We start from the raw sequence: 19,530 nt of genomic DNA on the forward strand, positions 1-19,530 counted from the left end.
CATCTGGCCCGCAAGCCGTAGTATGCCCATCACTGATCTATAGGGAATCCATAATTTTTCATTTGGGACTCTGTATTAAGACATCTTCCATGAAAACATGTCCTCCTGTCCTCCTCCACCCCACCCTATCCCCACTCTACCTTTTTTGTCTCAATTGATATAAGAGAATTTTTGAATAGTTATTTTTGTATTTGTATTATTTGGATAATATTACATAAGTTTAACATATCTATGGGAGACAACTTGCTGAAAGGTGTCCAAAACTTTTGTAATGGGTAGGCCTAACTTGGGCAGGTCCCTTCTTTATGTTTTATATTGGTATGAAATGAGACATTGATAGGCCATTCAGCAGTTAACATAAAAGGGTTTACTTAGCCATTGAATAGAAAATATTCAACAGATCTTGTTGCAGTTAACTTGGGTAAATGCTACTTCTTCCCCTAGTAAGAGTTAAAAATTAAAGGTTGGACTAAATATATAAAAATGTGGTTGCCGAAATATATTACTCAAGTCAGAATGACTTTTTTATTTTTATTTTTTATTAACATTTATTAATATTCATTTTTAACCTGTTTACATGCTTCACACCCCTACTTTCCCCTTCATCCCCCCGCTCTCCCCCCACCCATGGCTGACGCACATTTCCACTGGTTGTAACTTGTGTCCTTGTTTAGGGCCTATTTCCATATTGTTGTTAGTTGCATTGGTGTGGTCATTTCAAGTCTACATCCCCAATCATGTCCGCCTCAACCCATGCATTCAAGCAATTGATTATCTTCTATGTTTCCTCTCCTGCCGTCCTTCCTCTGAATGTGGGTAGCATCTTTACCATAAATCCCTCAGAGCTGTTTTGTGTCATTGCATTGCTGCTGGTACATAAGTCCATTACATTCGATTTTTACCATAGTATATCAGTCTCTGTGTACAATGTTCTTCTGGCTCTGCTCCTTTTGCTCTGCATCACTTCCTGGAGGTCTTTCCAATTCACCTGGAACTCCTCCAGTTTATTATTCCTTTGAGCACAATAGTATTCCATCACCAGCATATACCACAATTTGTTCAGCCATTCCCCAATTGATGGGCATCCCCTCATTTTCCAGTTTTTTGCCACTACAAAAAGCGCAGCTATAAATATTTTTGTACAAGTCTGTTTATCTATGATCTCTTTGGGGTACAAACCAGAATGACTTTTTATGGTAGTTTATTTACAAAAGGAGAGAGAGTGAAAGTAAAGAAAATCAGAGAGAGAGTAGATAATTACTCCAGCCTGGTCCAAACCAGGCAGGGCTTCAGAGGCCCCAGCAAAGGGGGCCCAGAGGTAAATTTAATAAGGGTTTTAACCACAAGGCCTCTCCTCCAAGAGAGGGGCCTCTCTGGAGGCTAGTACCTCTCAGAAAAACTCTGAAATTCGAAGGTGAAAGAGCTCGTCACAGGAAATTCTTACCACTTTTAAAGACCCTTATCATCACTTCCTGTGCCTTCCTTCCACTTTACATGGACCAATTGCAGCAATAGTTTTGCTTAGGACTGCCCAGGGGGCAGTTAGTTGATTCTCATTTGTTACCCACTATCATACATGTGGGTCACAGATCCCCCATACTTAAAGATAAATGGGATGTATATACTTCTGGTGATTAAATCTAAAAATGGGCAGAGGAGAGTTAATTCCATCTTCACACCTTTTACTACCTTAAGGGAAAAAAGTCCATAGGATTTGGTGTAATGGCTAATGTGGCTTTAGTCAACTTGTTCCCCATCAAGTCTGAAAAGCCCTGACTCTATTTGGGTGGGCCTTTTTGTGCCCTTAGATGATCAGGAAGCTATACTAATATTACCAGAGGCCCCCAAGAAGCTTTTTCAACAGAGTTGTGGCTTTAACTTTAGTCCCCTGGAACAATCAAGTCTTAGAGGTAGATTCTTTACCTTTTAGGAAATTAACCTAACCTAGATGATTGGTATTGAGGTCATAATACAATCACAGTCTCCATATAACTTTTTAAAAAATGAAACCCATTTATTTAATTAATTAATTTTGGGTGTTTTCCCATGGTTATATGATTCATGTTCTTTCCCTCCCCTCTTCCCACCTCCCTCCCATAGCCAAAGAGCAATTCCATTGGGTTTTACACGTGTTATTGATCGAGACCTATTTCCATATTATCCATATAACTTTTTGAAATCATTGAACAGTGGGATCTTGTATTTTCTATACCTCTGAGATATTTGTGTTGTAGTTTCTGATTTCATTGAGTCTTATTTGTATGATGGTGTTATATCAGTCTTAGGTAGACAGTAGTTTTAGTCCATATTGATGTATTTTACCTGTTCCCAATTTTCTGGTATCAATAGCTCATTTCAAAAGATCAGATTGAAACTATTACAACTACAGAGTATTCTTTTCATCTTTATTACAAGAATTTAAAATTTAGGTTTTATGCTAAATATGAAAGTTCTAAAGTTATATTGTGGTCGCCTTCTTTTAAAAAATGAACTCTTAACTCATGAGTCTGTTAGCTAGCTGCTCTTGACAATTTAATTTAATAGAGATATAGTAAAAGAGAGAAATGTAGGAAGTAGAAAGTATTGCCTAGCTAGATACCTTATAATTTCTGTCCGAAGAAGTCTAGCTCACCACCTGGCAAAGGCTCTCAAGTCTCGATGTGGAGTCATGGTAGTCTCTTAAGTCAGGAGTCCTGGTGGTGTCTTCAGCAAGGGTTCCACAAACGCAGCCTCATCCAAGAAAGAAAGGCCTTTCCAAAACCAATCTCTCCAGAAGCCAGGAAAGGAAGACCAGATACTGACCCAGTAAGCTGATGCAGAATCCAGTGAAAGAGTCTCCTCTGTCAGTCCAGCTCACTGATGCAGAGTGTCCAAAGATGAACTCCAAAAGAGAAGTTCTAAGAAGTTCAAAGGAGTAGCGCCTTGGACAGGAAGTTCAGGACTTTTTTATAGTCTTTTTTCCACGACTCTTCCTGTTCCTTCTCCACTTTATGGGAACCAACACAGTCTTTCAGTTTGCCTGGCACTGCCCGGGGGTGGGTGGCAGTAGTCTTTGGAGGTGTGAGTTTACTCTAGTAAGTGACTTGAATACTCTTACTTAGTATTAAGTAGGGGATCTTGATTTGTTTAGCTAAAAGTAGGCAAGGGGAGAGTTAATCCTATCTTCACATATTCTTCCAGTACAGTTTTCACTCTTCTCCCTTATGTACACTTTTGCATTGAAGGAAGTGGATATTGATGTATAAGTTGATTTAACTTGGAATATCTTGTTGAATCCTTCATCCTCTGCAACAGATATTGGGTCATAAAATTCATCCTGCAGTTTTTTTTATTATATTCATTATCAAGGTAAAGTGACCAAGTGCTTTGTAAAATGTACTTTGTTACTGCCTTTGAGTAAATGATGAAACCACTTCCTCCAATTCTTTTATTTTTCTCTCTAGGGAGTATTGGGAAACCATCTTCCCAAGTATTTCTTTATTCTGCTTTCAGTTTTGAGGTGGTTCCCTTTTTCTAGTGGTATCAATAAGTTAATACTTATTAAGCCCCTGTTATGGGCCAGGCACTGTGCTAGGAGCTGAGGTTACTTAGATGAAAAGGACAGGTAGTCTCTGCCTTCAAGAAGCCTCATTCTAATGGGAGAGACTGTACATATTTATATAGGCTTATAAAAAATACATGCAGAAGATATGTATTATATAGCCTTAGGGAAGGACTGGTATCTAGGAGAACCAAGAAAGAAGGTACTGCTCAAGTTGAGTTTTGAAGGAAACCAGACTTTTTGAGAGCAGAATTAAGGGAAGGGGCCTTCAAAGCACAGGGGCTGGTAGTGTAGTGTGAAGGTATGGAGACTGGGGATGATGTGCTGTGTGTAAGGAGCAATGAGGCAGTCAGCTACTGGGCCAAAAGTTCATGCAAGGGAGTTATGTGTAATAGAACTCAAAAAGTAAATTGGGGCCTTGTTATGAAAAAATTTAAATGTCAAAAAAAGTCAGTAAGCTTTTATTAGACATTTAATGAACATAAGCAGTAAAGTGTCAGACATTGTTAAAGCTAGGAATACAAATATAAGTAAAAAGAAAGGCAGCCCTTGCCTTTAAGGAGCTTATTCTAATGGAAGGAGGCAGCACCTAAAAGGAAGATGAGAAACAGAGTGGAGAGAGAAGTCTGGAGAGTCTGAAGTAGAGCCTGGAGAGCAATGAGTAAGCATGACTAGCCTTGGCCCTTCCTTAAATGAGGTTCCAGGAATAAATGACTTAATCAAATGTAGAGGCATCTTCCAGGGTGAAAGAATTCTTGGTAATGAAAATCTTTTCCTGAATCCATAATCAGCATTTTTCTTGGTACAAAGGACCTTGCTCTCTGAAGGTACCTTCCTCTTTGATGTGTCTTTACTTCTGCCTGGATGCATAATGTGCCATTTACCCAGTCTCTTTGGCATAGTCATTTGGGGCTCTACCAAGAAGTTTTATTGATGAGATCAACAGCCAGATTGCAATGAATTTTGAGTAGAGGGAGAAGAAAGGAAGTGGAAGCAGCAACTGTAAATTGCTTTTTCAAGAAGTTAGAGAAGGAGGGGGCAGCTGGGTAGCTCTGTGAATTGAGAGGCAGACCTAGAGACGGGAGGTCCTAGGTTCAAATATGACTTCAGACACTTCCCAGCTGTGTGACCCTGGGCAAGTCACTTGGCCCCCATTGCCTACCCTTACCACTCTTCTGCCTTGGAGCCAATTATACAGTGTTGACTCCAAGATGGAAGGTAAGGGTTTAAAAAAAAAAAAAAAGATGGAGAAGGGAGGAGAAATGTAGGGAAATAGCTTGTCAATATAAGATGTTATGTAAATGTGTCATGTTTGTTTGAATAAAGATCCTACATTTAGAGGTACCAACATAATTGAGTGAATGTTTATAGGCACTATGAATATTATAATTCTTAATAACTCTTTAGCTTTTTTTTCACCACATTGCCACTTTTGCTGTAGAAACAGGAGGAGCCCATTAAGGACTAAGGGTCATTTTATTTCATGATTTTGCCATGGCCAAAAAATTCATCACTCAGTGGCCAAGATACTCATGACAATTAGTCTCAGATCTCCTTAGCAGAGCTGGTCTTCAGATAGCAAATATAGTTCTGTAGGACCTTTTTGAAGTCTTTTCATTTTGATGAAACTTGCCAAACTTGACTTTCATTGGCATAGCCTTTGCAAGTCCAAGATCACCTCCATGTCACAATGGGACACTGAAGTTGCAGCATTTTGAAGCTATTCTACATCAGATTCAGTAGGATTTTATATAGTAGCTTGGGAACCATGCTTTGGGAAAGTGTATTGGGATTGTTTCTAGCAAACAATTTAAATTAGCTTTTGGAACATCAGATTAGAGACTGTTTACATTCTTTTATTTCTTTTGTGCTATGATATATAAAATGATCATTTCTGTTCCTTATGCATAGATGAATGTCTTCATTTCTTTGGAAGAAAGGAGTTCAGTTGAATTGTTGGTATTAATTCCTAGATTAAACTTTTCAGATTGCATGGGGGAGGTGGGAAGAGGACCTCTTTCTGGTATCTAGAAAGATAATTAACAATCTAACTAATTTATATTGTAGTATTGCTACCAGCAGTGCAGTTTCAAAAGAGCTCACAAGGCTGTTGAAGATACCTGTTGACACCTATAACAACATTTTAACAGTTTTGAAGTTAAAACATTTTCATCCCCTCTTTGAGTATTTTGACTACGAATCCAGAAAGAGTATGAGTTGTTATGTGCTTAGTAATGTCCTGGATTATAACACCGAAATTGTCTCACAAGATCAGGTAAGAAGAGATGGAGAGAGAGAGAGAGAGAGAGAGAGAGAGAGAGAGAGAGAGAGAGAGAGAGAGAGAGAGAGAGAGAGAATACATAATGTTTTTCAAAAACACTTTTAAATTGACTTACAAAGAAGAAATTAACTGATAGCTTTTCTTAGGGAAAATTTTTTTTTAATTTTAATTTTGAATATTTTCCCATAGTTAACATGTTTCATGTTCTTCAGGGAAGCATTTTTTGAAATGTAGTTAATTATATATGCTCTTGTATAATTATTTTAGGTCTTTAAGAAATTTTGGATAGATAGTTTTGTCTTCAGTGTGAGTTTTGGTAATAGGCTAAAGTAACAGATATGTTTACCTTTTTCCATATTTGATAGGTGGATGCAATCATGAATCTAGTATCAACATTGATTCAAGACCAACCAGATCAACCTGTGGAAGACCCAGACCCTGAAGATTTTGCTGATGAGCAGAGCCTTGTGGGAAGATTCATTCATCTTCTTCGGTCAGATGATCCTGATCAGCAGTTCTTGGTATGATTTAATAAATCCATTACCCTTTGCTTATATAATGAAATAAAGTGTGGTAAATGCAAACTGTCATGATGTAATTTGTATCCTTGTTTGGATACTTTTGAGAGAACTTAAAGTCGCTAGCTAGCATTTATATCAGTGATGGGCAACCTTTTGAGCTTGGTGTGTCAAAATTCGCTAAAAAATCGAGCATAACTCGGGTGGTGTGTCACTTCAAGAAAAAATCCATAATTTCATGATATTTATAGTTTAAACAAAAAATGTATAATTATAATACATAACCGTATTTAATAAACCATAATAAGTAAATTAATATAGGTAGAATTGTCATCTATAGTGCACAGAGTGTCTACACTACCCTACAGCAAATGTTTCATCCTTGGCATGTAGCCCCATACTTCTCTCTGTATGTGGTTGCATGCCACATGTCACTGAAAATGGCTATGTGTGCACATCATAGGTTTGCCATCACTGATTTATGTAGCACTTTAAGGTGTGCAAAGCACTGTGATTTTGTTAATTCATTTAATCCTCTCAACAGCCCTGGGAGGTAGTTGCTGTTATTCCTTAGTTTTTCCATTTGTGTATCAATTTATATTTTTTAATAGAATTGGAAATGTTTGGAGCTTTTTACTATTATTGAGAAATAAATTCACTCACTGAAAATATATTAGCATTTTCAGAACAATTCATTATCCTCTGTCATCTGATTACTCCTTGTTTATTTTTATTTTGAACTATGATCCTACAGTTTGAATTTTGGGAAAAATATTTGATGTACATATTTGACTTAATCTGTGTGTTTTTCCATTAGAGATAGCACATTCATTTCATTTACATTTGCACTTAGAAAATAGTGCAAAGAATGCTAACTTTGTGTTTAGTTATATTTCTACCAGTTTTTAAGATTGTTGATTATTTATGTTTGATACTATAAAAACAAGAGAAAGGACTTAAAGTTCCACCCAAATCACCCTCACAAGTGGCCCCTCCCCACCCCTACCGCAATGCTGAGAATAAGATGCATTAGAACAAATTGCTTTGTTCTTTTAAAAAATGATCAGAAATGCTAGTGATTGAAATTGTTATATGTCTTTGGAAAAAAGATTTCATATTAGGTGGCTGCTAAATATTTTTAGTTTTGGCTAAAGAGTTCATCTGACTATAATAGATTTATTATATAGTTGCTTTGACTATATGAGGTATTAGACATTAGACTTCTTTTTATAAAGAATACTTATTTGAGGATGATTTCTGATTTTTCATTTCATTTCAACACTTAACATTAAATGTGAGGAACTTGTGAAATGCTACATAATTTGATTTAATTTTGGAGCTAGAGAATATTAATTCAAATTGTTGACTTTGTTTTATTACTTTGTGATCTTGGGCAAGTCATCTTCTCGGACACAGTTTTTTCAGCTACAAAGTGAGAAATAGGACTAGGTCAGTTGGTGTCCTGGGCTCCTTTGGCAGTCTGGAAGCCTTTGAACCCATTTTCAGAATAATATTTTTAAATGTGTAAAATAAAACACCTAGTATCACAAAGAAAAACAGTTACATTGAAATAAACATATAGATTCTCCCCTCCAACCCCCCCCCCCCCAATCTGGACTTGCTGAAATATTTTCAGGGTCCCTTGGGTGTTAGTAGATTTCAGCTTAAAAACCCTTGTCTTGATGATGTCTTTAGATCTCTTCCATCTCCATGATCTAGGACCTCATAAATAAAAAACTGAATTCTTATTTAATATTGATGTTTGAGTTGAACAATACAGAAAAATACTAGCATTAAATATAGTGCTCTTTATATGAGATATGAGCTACAAATTTTGTTGATTGATTGATTAATTAGATAATTTAACCCTAGCCTCAGGTGAAAAGCCTCTATGTGTATTTATTGCATGAGAATATATTATATATTTTTTTTGTTATGTGTCATAAGCATAAACTGCATTAGATAGCCTGCTCTGCTGAACGTGGGAGGAGCTGGGTTTTAAATATTGTTCTGATATCAGTGTGTCCCTAGACAAATCACTTGACCTCCTAAAATGATACTTTCCTCATCTGTAAAATAGGGACAGTATCTGTAGAATTTATTTTTTTGGGATTTTCTAAGAATCAAATGAGAATATATTTAAAGAGTTTTATAGATCTCTGAAAATGTCAGCTATTATTATTTGCACTTAGCATTTATTTGCAGAGACCACATGGTATATAGTAAGGAAAAAGATGATTAGTCAGAGTCAAATGATACCTGCCACTTAATGATTTGTTATATAATTTACTCAGTCACTTTAACTTTAGTTTCTTCATCTATAAAATGAGAAAATAAGTCCTCAATTCTGCCTCTCTTTGAACATTCACTGAAAAACAGAAAAACATATTAGAGGCCCTCAACAACACTATTTGTGTTGTTAGTGCTTAATTTGAATAAGGAGATAACCTTTCTTCCAATTTGGAAAATAGTATTGCTGTTTCCTCCCACTCCTGTTCAGCTTTCTGCCTTAAAGCATTTTCGAGTCTTCTAATGGTTTCTTTTAGTTTCCTTACTGTACTTTTAAGTGGAGGTAATTTTACCTTTATATTACTACTACATCTTTTCCCAAAGGTTGACACTTTTGCTTTGTTTTTAAATAGCTCTTGTTTTTTTTTTTTTTTTTTTTTTCTGAATTTAGAGGATACCTAAAGGTAGCCCAAGATAGACATGCCACCTAAATATGAAATACAGTTACTAGAACTACTGCAAGTGAAATGTAACATTCCTGTATAGTTGTACTTCATATTTTAAAGTGACACTATTTGATAATAACCACTGTTGAAATGGGTACAACTATGAAGACTAATTCCCAATTGTTTTTATAAAAAAAGACTTATGATTAATAACTTTTAACTGCCTTTTGCACTGCTTACTAATGTGTGAGAGCCTATCTTTTGGAACCTGATCACTAATGGTAATCTTTTCAATTATATAACAAATTGCATTTTTAAGGAAGACTTCTTTAGAGGCCCAAGAATTAGAGCTAGTACATTGTTTCTTATGACCTTTGACCCTCAAAGTTCATAGTTTGTTCTGCAATTTTGACTTCTCGCTTATACCCATTTTTCAGTGGTATGTAATGGCCTTCTATTTGTACTTTATTTTATGTGAGCTGAATAAATAAAAAAAGTCTTATCTGTCTAATGAAATTAGATATCTCATATGTGCCTGATTGTGGAAAAGATTAGGTTTCCTCAACAGAATTTAGTAATGTTCCTGCCTATCTAAAATTCTGCATTTTAATTTAATATTTTCTTTGTTTTTGGTTGTAGATTTTAAACACAGCCCGGAAACATTTTGGAGCAGGTGGGAACCAGCGCATTCGCTTTACACTCCCTCCCTTGGTATTTGCAGCATATCAATTGGCTTTTCGCTACAAAGAAAATTCCAAAGTGGTAGGTTTACACTTAATGGGTAATTTTGTTTCCTCTTTCCCGACTTCCTATGTTTTGGGAAATTATGGCAGAGAGTTGATCATTATCAGCAAGGTCAAGTCAAATGTTAAAACATTAAAAGCAATGTAATTTTTGGTTATTTTATTAGAGCTTTATTTGGGTTAAATATCACTTAAACTGGTAACTTTAAGCATACTATGGCACAATGTAGTGATCTTTTTTTTTTTTAAACATTTTTTTAATATTTGTAGTGATCTTTTAATGAGGATTTCATTTCTTTATTTTTAATTGAATAATTCCAAAGTGACGCAAAAATTTTATGCAGAAGTAGTTTGCATACTGTGACACTGTCGTGTTACCTTGCAACTTTAAAGAATTTAGTAGGATAATAACTTCTTCTAAATACTGTGACACTGTCGTGTTATCTTGCAACTTTAAAGACTTTAGTAGGATAATAACTTCTTCTAAATGCAAATAATTGAATCCTTGCTGTCATATGAGTTCTAGAGCTATAACTCAAGCAAAGTGATTTTGTCTTTGGTCAGGGCATCATAATTGAGAAGGTACAAAAATTTCAATTAATATTTTTAAAGGTTGTATAATTTTGAAATTTTATGCATTTTGAATGTGCTTTAATATGTTTAGTAATATGAGATGCTGAACTTAGCATCTATTTACCAATAACAACTAATTAAACTAGGAAGCTACTTCCTCCCTGTCCATCTTCTTTGGTATAGGCTTTTACCTAGTGAACTTCTCAACCAGCCCGTTCTCTCAGGGACTGCCTACCCAGCAACAGTGGTACAATGTCTTGGGGTCTTTGTCATCTTGTAATAGAGTGTCCCAGGTTTTCCTCTCCCACTCAATTGAATTTATCTTTTTGCATTATTTTCTTATCATGAATGATAAAATTGATTTTCTTTTTGTTCCTGGAGCCAAAATTGCTAGTTTTATTTTGGTGACATCTCTAAGCATATATTACATGGATGAAACAAAATAATGAATTAGAAAACTATGGTGGTGTGGCTTTGGAGAAAATGTCATTCTTTATGTCATTTTATGTCCTAAAATTGGATAATAAAGCTCAAGAAACAAAAGCTGATTTATTTTTGTAAGAGATAAAAGAGTTTATTTGATTTTAAAATGGTGGTCATACTATCTTAAGATAACATTGATTATGTTTTTGATGAAAAGAATTTGGTTACCTAGGAGGGGTAAACTGGCCTAGGATGTAAACAGAGCAGGTTAAAGCCCAGTATGATTGGGCTGTGAGAAGCATCTCTGCACTTTCCAGCCTGAGCAAGATAGGAAGACCAATCTTTTAAAAATAAAACAAAACAAACAAAAAACCCTTCTCCAAGCTCCCTATTTTAAGAATTTTACTTTTATTGGTATCTTTTGTTATTACTTCATCATTTCTGAATATTTCCTCCTTTCTTTCCTAGCAATCCATCCCTTATAACCAAGATTTTTTTAAAGAGAGGGGGGAAAAAGCAGGTCAGCAAAACCAACCACCTACTGGGTCTGACAAAATTCCACACCAAAATCCCACCATCTGAAAAGAAGGAAGGGAGATATATATTCTTAATTCTCTGGAACTAAGTTGTTGGTTTTTATAATTATATAGCATTCCTTTTATTTATATAACTGTTGTCATATTTTTTTCTTTTTCTGCTTAACTTTGCTTCTTATCAGTCCATGTAAATGTTTCTTGCATTTTTGAATTCATAACCATTGATTCTTATAGGACCAATTGCATTGACATTACTCTCATGTGTCAAAATCTATTTAGTCATTTTCCAGTTGATAATATGCCTATTGAAATCAGGTATCAGTTTCCTTAAGATTACAAAGTTGTTAGGATTTCTTTGTATAGTGTTTTATACCTTATAATGTCTTTTACATATAAAATTAGTTGAGGTAATGAAGTGAATTTATGATCATTCTGTATGTTCAGAGTATTGGTTTTGTTTTGTTTTCTTAGGATGATAAATGGGAGAAGAAGTGTCAGAAGATTTTTTCATTTGCACATCAGACTATCAGTGCTTTAATTAAAGCAGAATTGGCAGAGCTGCCTCTACGCCTTTTCCTTCAAGGAGCTCTAGCTGCTGGGGAAATTGGTTTTGAAAACCATGAAACAGTGGCATATGAATTTATGTCCCAGGTAATGAGAGTTTTATTCTAGCCTATTTTTTAAGCATTATTCAGGATTCTATAATTCAGTTTTGCTTATCAGTAGTCAAAATATGAACATGTAGTTTTTTTGTTACTCAGTAACTAGCTCTATCCCACTTTAATGGCCCTGGGCTTTGGAGTTTCTTTCTACAAAAGCACATTATCAGAGCTGGGTTGTTTCCATAGAGCATTAGGCTGAGGTCATGGATCCACCTTGCATGAGGCAGTTAGATTAGCCTCCTCATGTTCCTTGACCACAAATTTAATCCATAGCCAAGTCTGTGGTTTTCTTCTGTTCTAAATCACAAACTGTACCCTTAATTCTAAATTTCTTTTTTTGAAGATGTGTTACAAAAGGAATACAGTATAATTCGGTACAAATTCATTATCAGTACTTGGAATTCTGGGTGTGTGTGTGTGTGTGTGTGTGTGTGTGTGTCTCTCCTAGTAATAGTTGATCGCTTGTGCCATCTAGGGTAGAAAGAAACCTACTTTGCCCCCAAAGACTCCTGGACTTTGGCATCTGCCCTGCCAGTGTGCCCCCAATGATCACCAAGTCCTCCTATATGTGGTGTCTCCCCTAAATAAAAGTGAGTTCCTCAAGAGTAGAGATCTCTTGCTTTTTCCTATTTGCATTCCTGTAGTACACAGAACACAGTAAGCCCTTAAATGTTTTTCTTTTCTATTCTGTGCTTTAGAATAGTGAAAAAAGCAAAACAGAAATAGGTATAACATCTTGATTTCTATTCATTGCTAAGAGATTCCAGATAACTTGTAAAAATGCAAAGGAAAAGCTACTGGAAATAAACGATGCTTATAAAAACATTAGCAACACATAGTATATGTTGTTTCTACAAGGCATTTTCTCTGTATGAAGATGAAATCAGTGATTCTAAAGCCCAGCTGGCAGCCATCACCTTGATCATTGGGACATTTGAGAGGATGAAATGCTTCAGTGAAGAGAACCATGAGCCCTTAAGGACTCAGTGCGCCTTGGCAGCTTCTAAATTGCTCAAGAAGCCAGACCAGGGCCGGGCTGTTAGCACTTGTGCCCACCTCTTCTGGTCTGGCAGAAACACGGACAAGAATGGGGAGGAGGTAAGTCATAGGGGTTGGGGGAGTGGGAAACATTGGGGAAGGGGCTAGTTTTGGCCGTGTTTTCCAGGCTCTTCTGAAGCAGCTGCTTAAGACACATGAATTTAGTGAAAACCTCTGAAAGTTTGGAGAGCTGGCAGAGGAAATTGATGTGCTTTGTATTAGAAGTCCATGGGGTTGGAACAGACATATTGATTGAACATCAGTGGCACTGCTTACATTTACATCCTTTGGTGAAACTTCAAGCTTCAAGAATTTTTCAATACAGCAAGTCTTCCCTACCCTTTTCTTCCATAATATAATTCTAAGTATTGGTTCCCAAGGGAGGAGAGTGACAAGGGCTAGGTATTTGGGACCAAGTGACTTGCCTAGAGCCACATTACCAGGAAGTGTCCGAGACCAGATTTGCCAGATTCTATCCCCTGAGACACCTAACTGCCTCTGTAATCTTCCTTTCTGAAAGTATCAAGAGAATGAGCCATCCTCATGTGATAAACAATAAAAAGAAAGATGGGATAAGGGTAGTTTAACAAAATTAACAGAAGCTTCCACCAACTTGATGGTGTTTCACACCTTCCAAGAAAGGAGGGAAGTGCACTTTGTTATCTCTTTGGTGTTAAGCTTGTGTATCAAACAAAACTTAATGTGGAGTTCTCCAGAAGGGCTATTTAAACTCATACTTTTTTGAAAACATTTGAGATAATGTCTACTATTTAAAAAATATCCTTAAATGAAAAGTAATAATTATTTCATAAAACCTCTCCTTCCTCCTCCCTCCTCTTTCTTTTCAGCTTCATGGAGGCAAGAGAGTAATGGAATGCCTAAAGAAGGCTCTGAAAATAGCAAATCAGTGCATGGATCCCTCACTACAAGTTCAGCTTTTTATAGAAATTCTGAACAGATATATCTATTTTTATGAAAAGGAAAATGATGCGGTAAGTGAACTAATCCTTCAGATTTGCAGATTGAACAGAAGAAAGGAAATACTCAATGACATCATTAAATTTTCTTCTTTATTTTCCCATTTTATGATTTTTTGCTGGCAGGATATTGCTGACTGAACAATACAAAAGAGTACCAGCATTAAGTGTGTATGCAAACAATTAAATTATATACTGCTCCTTACACTATGTAGTTTATAGTTCTTGACTTTTTAAACTCAAGGTTAAAAGTATATGAGAACAGTCAAGAACATTTGGAACAGTTCCTACATAAACCAAGAATAGGTTGCTATTGTCAGTTGAGAAATTTTTCTATAGTACTGTTACCAGAATGTCTATAAATTAATCTTTGGTTTATATTTACAAGAACATCTTCAAAAAATTTGACTGTAAATGAAGAATATTTTTTATGTAGATTTATGTGTGCAGATACATTTTTAAAAAAATTTTTTTTTTTAAACCCTTGTACTTCGGTGTATTTTCTCATAGGTGGAAGATTGGTAAGGGTGGGCAATGGGGGTCAAGTGACCTGCCCAGGGCCACACAGCTGGGAAGTGGCTGAGGCCAGGTTTGAACCTAGGACCTCCTGTCCCTAGGCCTGACTCTCACTCCACCGAGCTACCCAGCTGCCCCCGTGCAGATACATTTTTACTCTATTACAGATTCAGAAACTAATCACTTTTCTTTAAGCCTTATTTATAGAGAAAATAGAGACCTTCTCTATCTCTGTTCTTAATGTCTCATTCTCTCATACTTCCCTTACTGAGGAATTGATATAGTTATTATATGTGACACTTTCCATTTAGAAAACAATGTGAAAGGCTTTTTTTTCTTGGCCCTTTTGTTTTGATACTTAAAAACACAATGTTCATCATGTTAGTACTTTCTTCTTTGCACATAAGGATTAAAGTTGTTAGTTATTAGTCTTCTACTTTGAAATTACTGTTCTATGAATTTGTACATGCCTTAATTTTTGTTTATTTGAGAAAATCAAGAATAGTCCTAAGAATTAAAATTTGTTGGACCTTTGCCAGGAGCTTGCTAAGTGATCTTAGACAAATTACTCTCTTTGATGGAAGAATGGATTGGGCAGGAGAAAACTCTGATTTGTTTGCTGCTCAGTGATGTTACATAAAATAACGATGATAGACAACTTAAGACCCTGAAAATCACTTGTGAATGCTAAATATTCTCTGTCATCTTCATCATGTACAAATTATTGGGAATGTTTCTCAGTGCATTAGCCTAATAAGATCAAACTTTCTTATAGCTACTATTTTGTTATTGCCATTTTTTGCCTTAGGATCTGTAGTTAAAAACATTGTCTGCATTAACTAGATTTAACTTTGGATTGTAAACGTGAACCCAAGTATAATCTGTAGCATATTGGTGAGATTACTGTTGCAAAATTTCTCAGATGATAGCAATTGACCCCTGGTTGAATCTGAACTATGTTCTTAATAACTTTCCTTTTACTTATGGATTTATATTTTCTTAATTTAAATTTATTGCTAATTTTTCATAGTTACTGTGAAATTAGAGTAATATATCATCCTAAAAATAGTATTATTTAATTCTGTTTTTTTTTTCTGAAATTTACTTGGTTATAGTTATATATATTTCATTGTAGGTGACAATTCAGGTTTTGAATCAACTTATCCAGAAGATAAGAGAAGACCTTCCAAATCTTGAGTCCAGTGAAGAAACAGAACAGATTAATAAACATTTTCACAATACCCTGGAACATTTGCGATTGAGGAGGGAATCACCAGAGTCTGAGGGGCCAATTTATGAAGGTCTTGTCCTTTAAAGAGAAGAAACATAGACACACTGTACTTCTTTCCATTTACATACAGTATGTTTTTTTTATTATGCTAGATTATTTTCTCCCCATAGATTGTGCCTTTCAGAAATGCCAAGTTAGGTAATCTTTCTCTTATCTGTGATATATTTTATTCAGCACCTCCAGATACTCACCTTCAGGACCTTAACAAAATAATTTACTTCACAGGTATTCAAGTTGGGTCATCAAATGTCTATCTGATCACCAGAAGTAGCATGATTGAATTGTTAAAATTCCTCTGATCTTCAAGGCTCTTCTTTCAGCTACTAATCTTTTCTTTTTCTGTTTCTCTTCACTGTTTGTTGTTGCTTCTGTAATTTTGTTCAGTCCTAGGGAGTACTAACCAGGAAGTGGCTAGCACTGTCTGTCTTTGTGTTCTATAGTCCATCTTGATTTTTACAAGAGATTTGATTTGGGGGTGGGAGGGATATTGTATGTTGAATTCAGCTTGAGCTTTTCTTTAAATGCAAGATAAGACTATGTGTAATATTTCCCCTAAAACTAGAGTATATTAATGCATGTTTGAGAGTTTAAAAGCACCATGGTTAAAACCAGAAGTTTATATTTTGCATTTTTGGATATCCATTAGGGGCCTACTTGTCACTGGGCGTATTTATCAAGAAAATTTTGTTCTAAATCGTATAAAAATAGAGAAATTGTGATCTATATAGTTTATGTATAACCTTCATTATTGTAAATTTAGGGGAAAATGCATTACACAAGTATCATGATTTTGCACCAGTGAAACAATAAAATTGATATAACAATTTAAAATGTTTGTCCTTTTTTCCATTTATATTTTTTTACTTGAAAAACAATCAACATCTCTGCTATAGTTGAGAAAGTGGCTTAATGGTACCTTTACACTTATCTAGTTCTTACATAGCCAAGCTTGGTAAATCATTATGATATAATCCCAGCCTTACACTAATTTGCATATAGATATTAAAGGTTAGTCATGAACTGAAACTCAGGGCCTGATAAATTCTGAAAGAACAATCAGATGTCGTCCCAAGATTAGTACCATTTAAAAACCTCATCCGTTGCCAGCATTTCAGGCTTCCTTAAACCTACTTAATGAGTCAACTTTAAGTATTTGAAAATAACTAGACTTGCTATGGTAGACATCAGTTTGAGTTTGGATTAGACAGAAGATGCATATTTTTACATTGGTGTCAAGCATATTTAGAAGAGTTAAAAGATTGATGGGTAAGGTGGTAAATGGCATAGTGATAGATCATAGAATGAGTTGTTAGGTACCTCAGAGCTTATGCAGCCCATCCCATAGCTGAAATAAAAATGATAGAAGCTTTGCTTGGTAGATATTTCATATCTCTTGGTAGAAGTACAAAGATGAGATATGAAAGACTTGCTATATGAGCAAATCTTTCTCCCCCCAAAATTTAATGTTTATGGATAATTGAGAAATAATTTAATCATAGCTCCTTAAGTAAGTCCTAATACTTTATCAGCAACATTCATTTGCATTTGTAAGTTAGCTGGGGCAATGGGGATTCACTGTTGATATTCACAAATGGTCTGAAATTCTAAATTAGGGGTCATACATACTCGGAGACTCTTCTGGAAAGTAGTATAATCAGATGGCCCTTTCTCAATCTAGGATGCCTGAGGCTATGACTTTAGTAAGTCTATGCAGAGTTCTCTGACAGTTAAAAAAAAAGTTTCTAGATTTATAAAGGAATATATTACTAACACTTAACCATAAAGGCCATTTTCCATTAAAAACCTTTAGTTGCCTCAGCTTTGTCATTTAATTAGTTCCCTGTAACTAGCAACTTTCTTGATGTCTCGTCTCAAGCCATCAATTTCTCTTCTATAAAATGACCTTGATTATCTCTAAAGCCCCCTATAGCTCCAAATATATGAGCCCAAACCTGAAAGATAGTGAAGGATGAAATTAATCTTCTCATCAAAGGTACCAAGGTAAGGATTTACATATGGAATGTCTTGCCTTTGAGGAATTCATCTGTCTTACAAATAGTTCTCCTTGCCTCCCTGCTACAACCCAATCATTTACACCTTGTTCTAAGTTGCTAAGTGGCCAAATGCAGGAAAGGTTATTTATTGGCTTGCTGTTTTCTGAACTGAGTTGCCTTTCATTGTAAGGTCAAGTAAGGATATTGAAAAGTTGGCTGCCTCTTAATGAAAATTCTTTCTGACCTCTTTGGAAAAGCCCTCTTACCTGATTTATTTCTTCACTTGCACCACGTGCTTGTGAGAGTAAAATGTAAAATGTAAGTTCTTGAATTCATGCACTAGGAATAGTAATTATTGACTCATCTTCTGTAATTTGTAGCATTTTACCATACACTTGAGGGAATGTCTTAAATGTTTGGGGACATTATGTTAGCTTATGGTACTGTAATTATGCTTGGTGTTATATTCAACAAAGATAATTCAGAATTACAAATTCTATAATATTTTGAGATTGTGGCATTCTTTGCCAGGTATATCGGAAAGCATTAGACTTGGTGTCAAGAAACTATGGTTCACATTCTGACTGATACTCTGTGTGTGACCTTGGGGACATCACTTAACTTCCTTTTTTATTTGTTTTACTCTCATAAGGTTATGGAAAAAAGTGCTTTGCAAACTTTAAAGAACTATATAAAGGTAAATTATTTTGTACTGTTTAAATTTATTTAAGAGTACAAACCAATTTTTTAAAGTGTATAGAGTTGGATGAGAATAATCTGATGACATGATGGAAAGGACTTTAAGAAATTCTCTAGGACAGTGGTAGGAACAAAGCATCCTCTTGGACTACTTATTTAAAGAAACAAACAACAAACCGATGGGCAGAATGGTGCTGCTTTCAGTGACACTGATGAAAGCTACTAGTGTGAATTGCAGAAAATTAATGATGTTGAGAACCATTGATTATCTATAGGAAAAAGTATGCCTAAATCATACTAGCTAGGTAAGAATTTGGTTGATTCTTGTAAAGATATTCATAGAAGGAGATTATATTTTGTTTTTTTTTTTACTACTTATTGATTCCAGTATTTAACATTTCATAGTAAGAAATTACAATATTTATCTCTAGTAAAGTTCTTCAGGTTATAGTTTATATTGAATTTGCTTATTTTATCTCTCTACCAGAGATGATAATCATAATCAAATAAGCTGCATTTTTTTGTTTGCTTTGGACTTGATGATTAAGTATGATTTCTTATATTTGAGTTTTCAAAATTAGTACTTTTATTTATCCATAAATTATTTTATAAATACGCATTGACTTTAACCAAGGCTCATAGAGTATAATACTATACAAGCATCTGATGAATACTCACATTGCACTATAAATAAAAAGGATGCTTCACTTGAACATATGGTACACTTATTTAAGAAAAAAATAAATTTCTCTGTATTAATCTAGTCAAATGAACTTGGGCTCAAATCATTTTCAAATCAATTTCATGAAAGTCTTTCCCAAGGAAAAAAAAAATTTAAGTGACTTTCCCCTCCTGAAAAACTCATCCTCACTCAGATAGAATGTTAAACTCTGAGTAGTATTTGTAGTATTTTTCATTTGATACTTTCTCATTTTGTTGCTGAAAGAGTTTCCATAGTGAGAACTGTAGTACAAGAAGAATGATTGGTAGTCACAAAGTGGACTCCATACGCTTTTCAGACAGGTGAAAGTTTTGGTGATCTTGGCCACATATGGCCTTTTCT

The 19,530-nt window shown here is 35.1% G+C and overlaps 1 protein-coding gene across 1 annotated transcript in view; it reads left to right on the forward strand.

Moving 5' to 3' along the window:
• VPS35 (VPS35 retromer complex component) overlaps window positions 1–16,605 on the forward strand; it is a 38,943-nt gene extending 22,338 nt beyond the window's left edge. The window contains exons 12-18 of the mRNA XM_044659730.1: window positions 5,609–5,816; window positions 6,188–6,343; window positions 9,655–9,777; window positions 11,762–11,941; window positions 12,811–13,050; window positions 13,839–13,982; window positions 15,619–16,605. Of these exons, the coding sequence (XP_044515665.1) occupies window positions 5,609–5,816; window positions 6,188–6,343; window positions 9,655–9,777; window positions 11,762–11,941; window positions 12,811–13,050; window positions 13,839–13,982; window positions 15,619–15,798 (1,231 nt within the window). The 3' untranslated portion in view covers window positions 15,799–16,605. The remainder of the gene's footprint in view (window positions 1–5,608; window positions 5,817–6,187; window positions 6,344–9,654; window positions 9,778–11,761; window positions 11,942–12,810; window positions 13,051–13,838; window positions 13,983–15,618) is intronic.
• The last annotated feature ends 2,925 nt before the right edge of the window (window positions 16,606–19,530 follow it).

Source organism: Gracilinanus agilis, chromosome 2 (assembly GCF_016433145.1).
Source record: "Gracilinanus agilis isolate LMUSP501 chromosome 2, AgileGrace, whole genome shotgun sequence".
Classification (NCBI taxonomy): Eukaryota; Metazoa; Chordata; class Mammalia; order Didelphimorphia; family Didelphidae; genus Gracilinanus; species Gracilinanus agilis.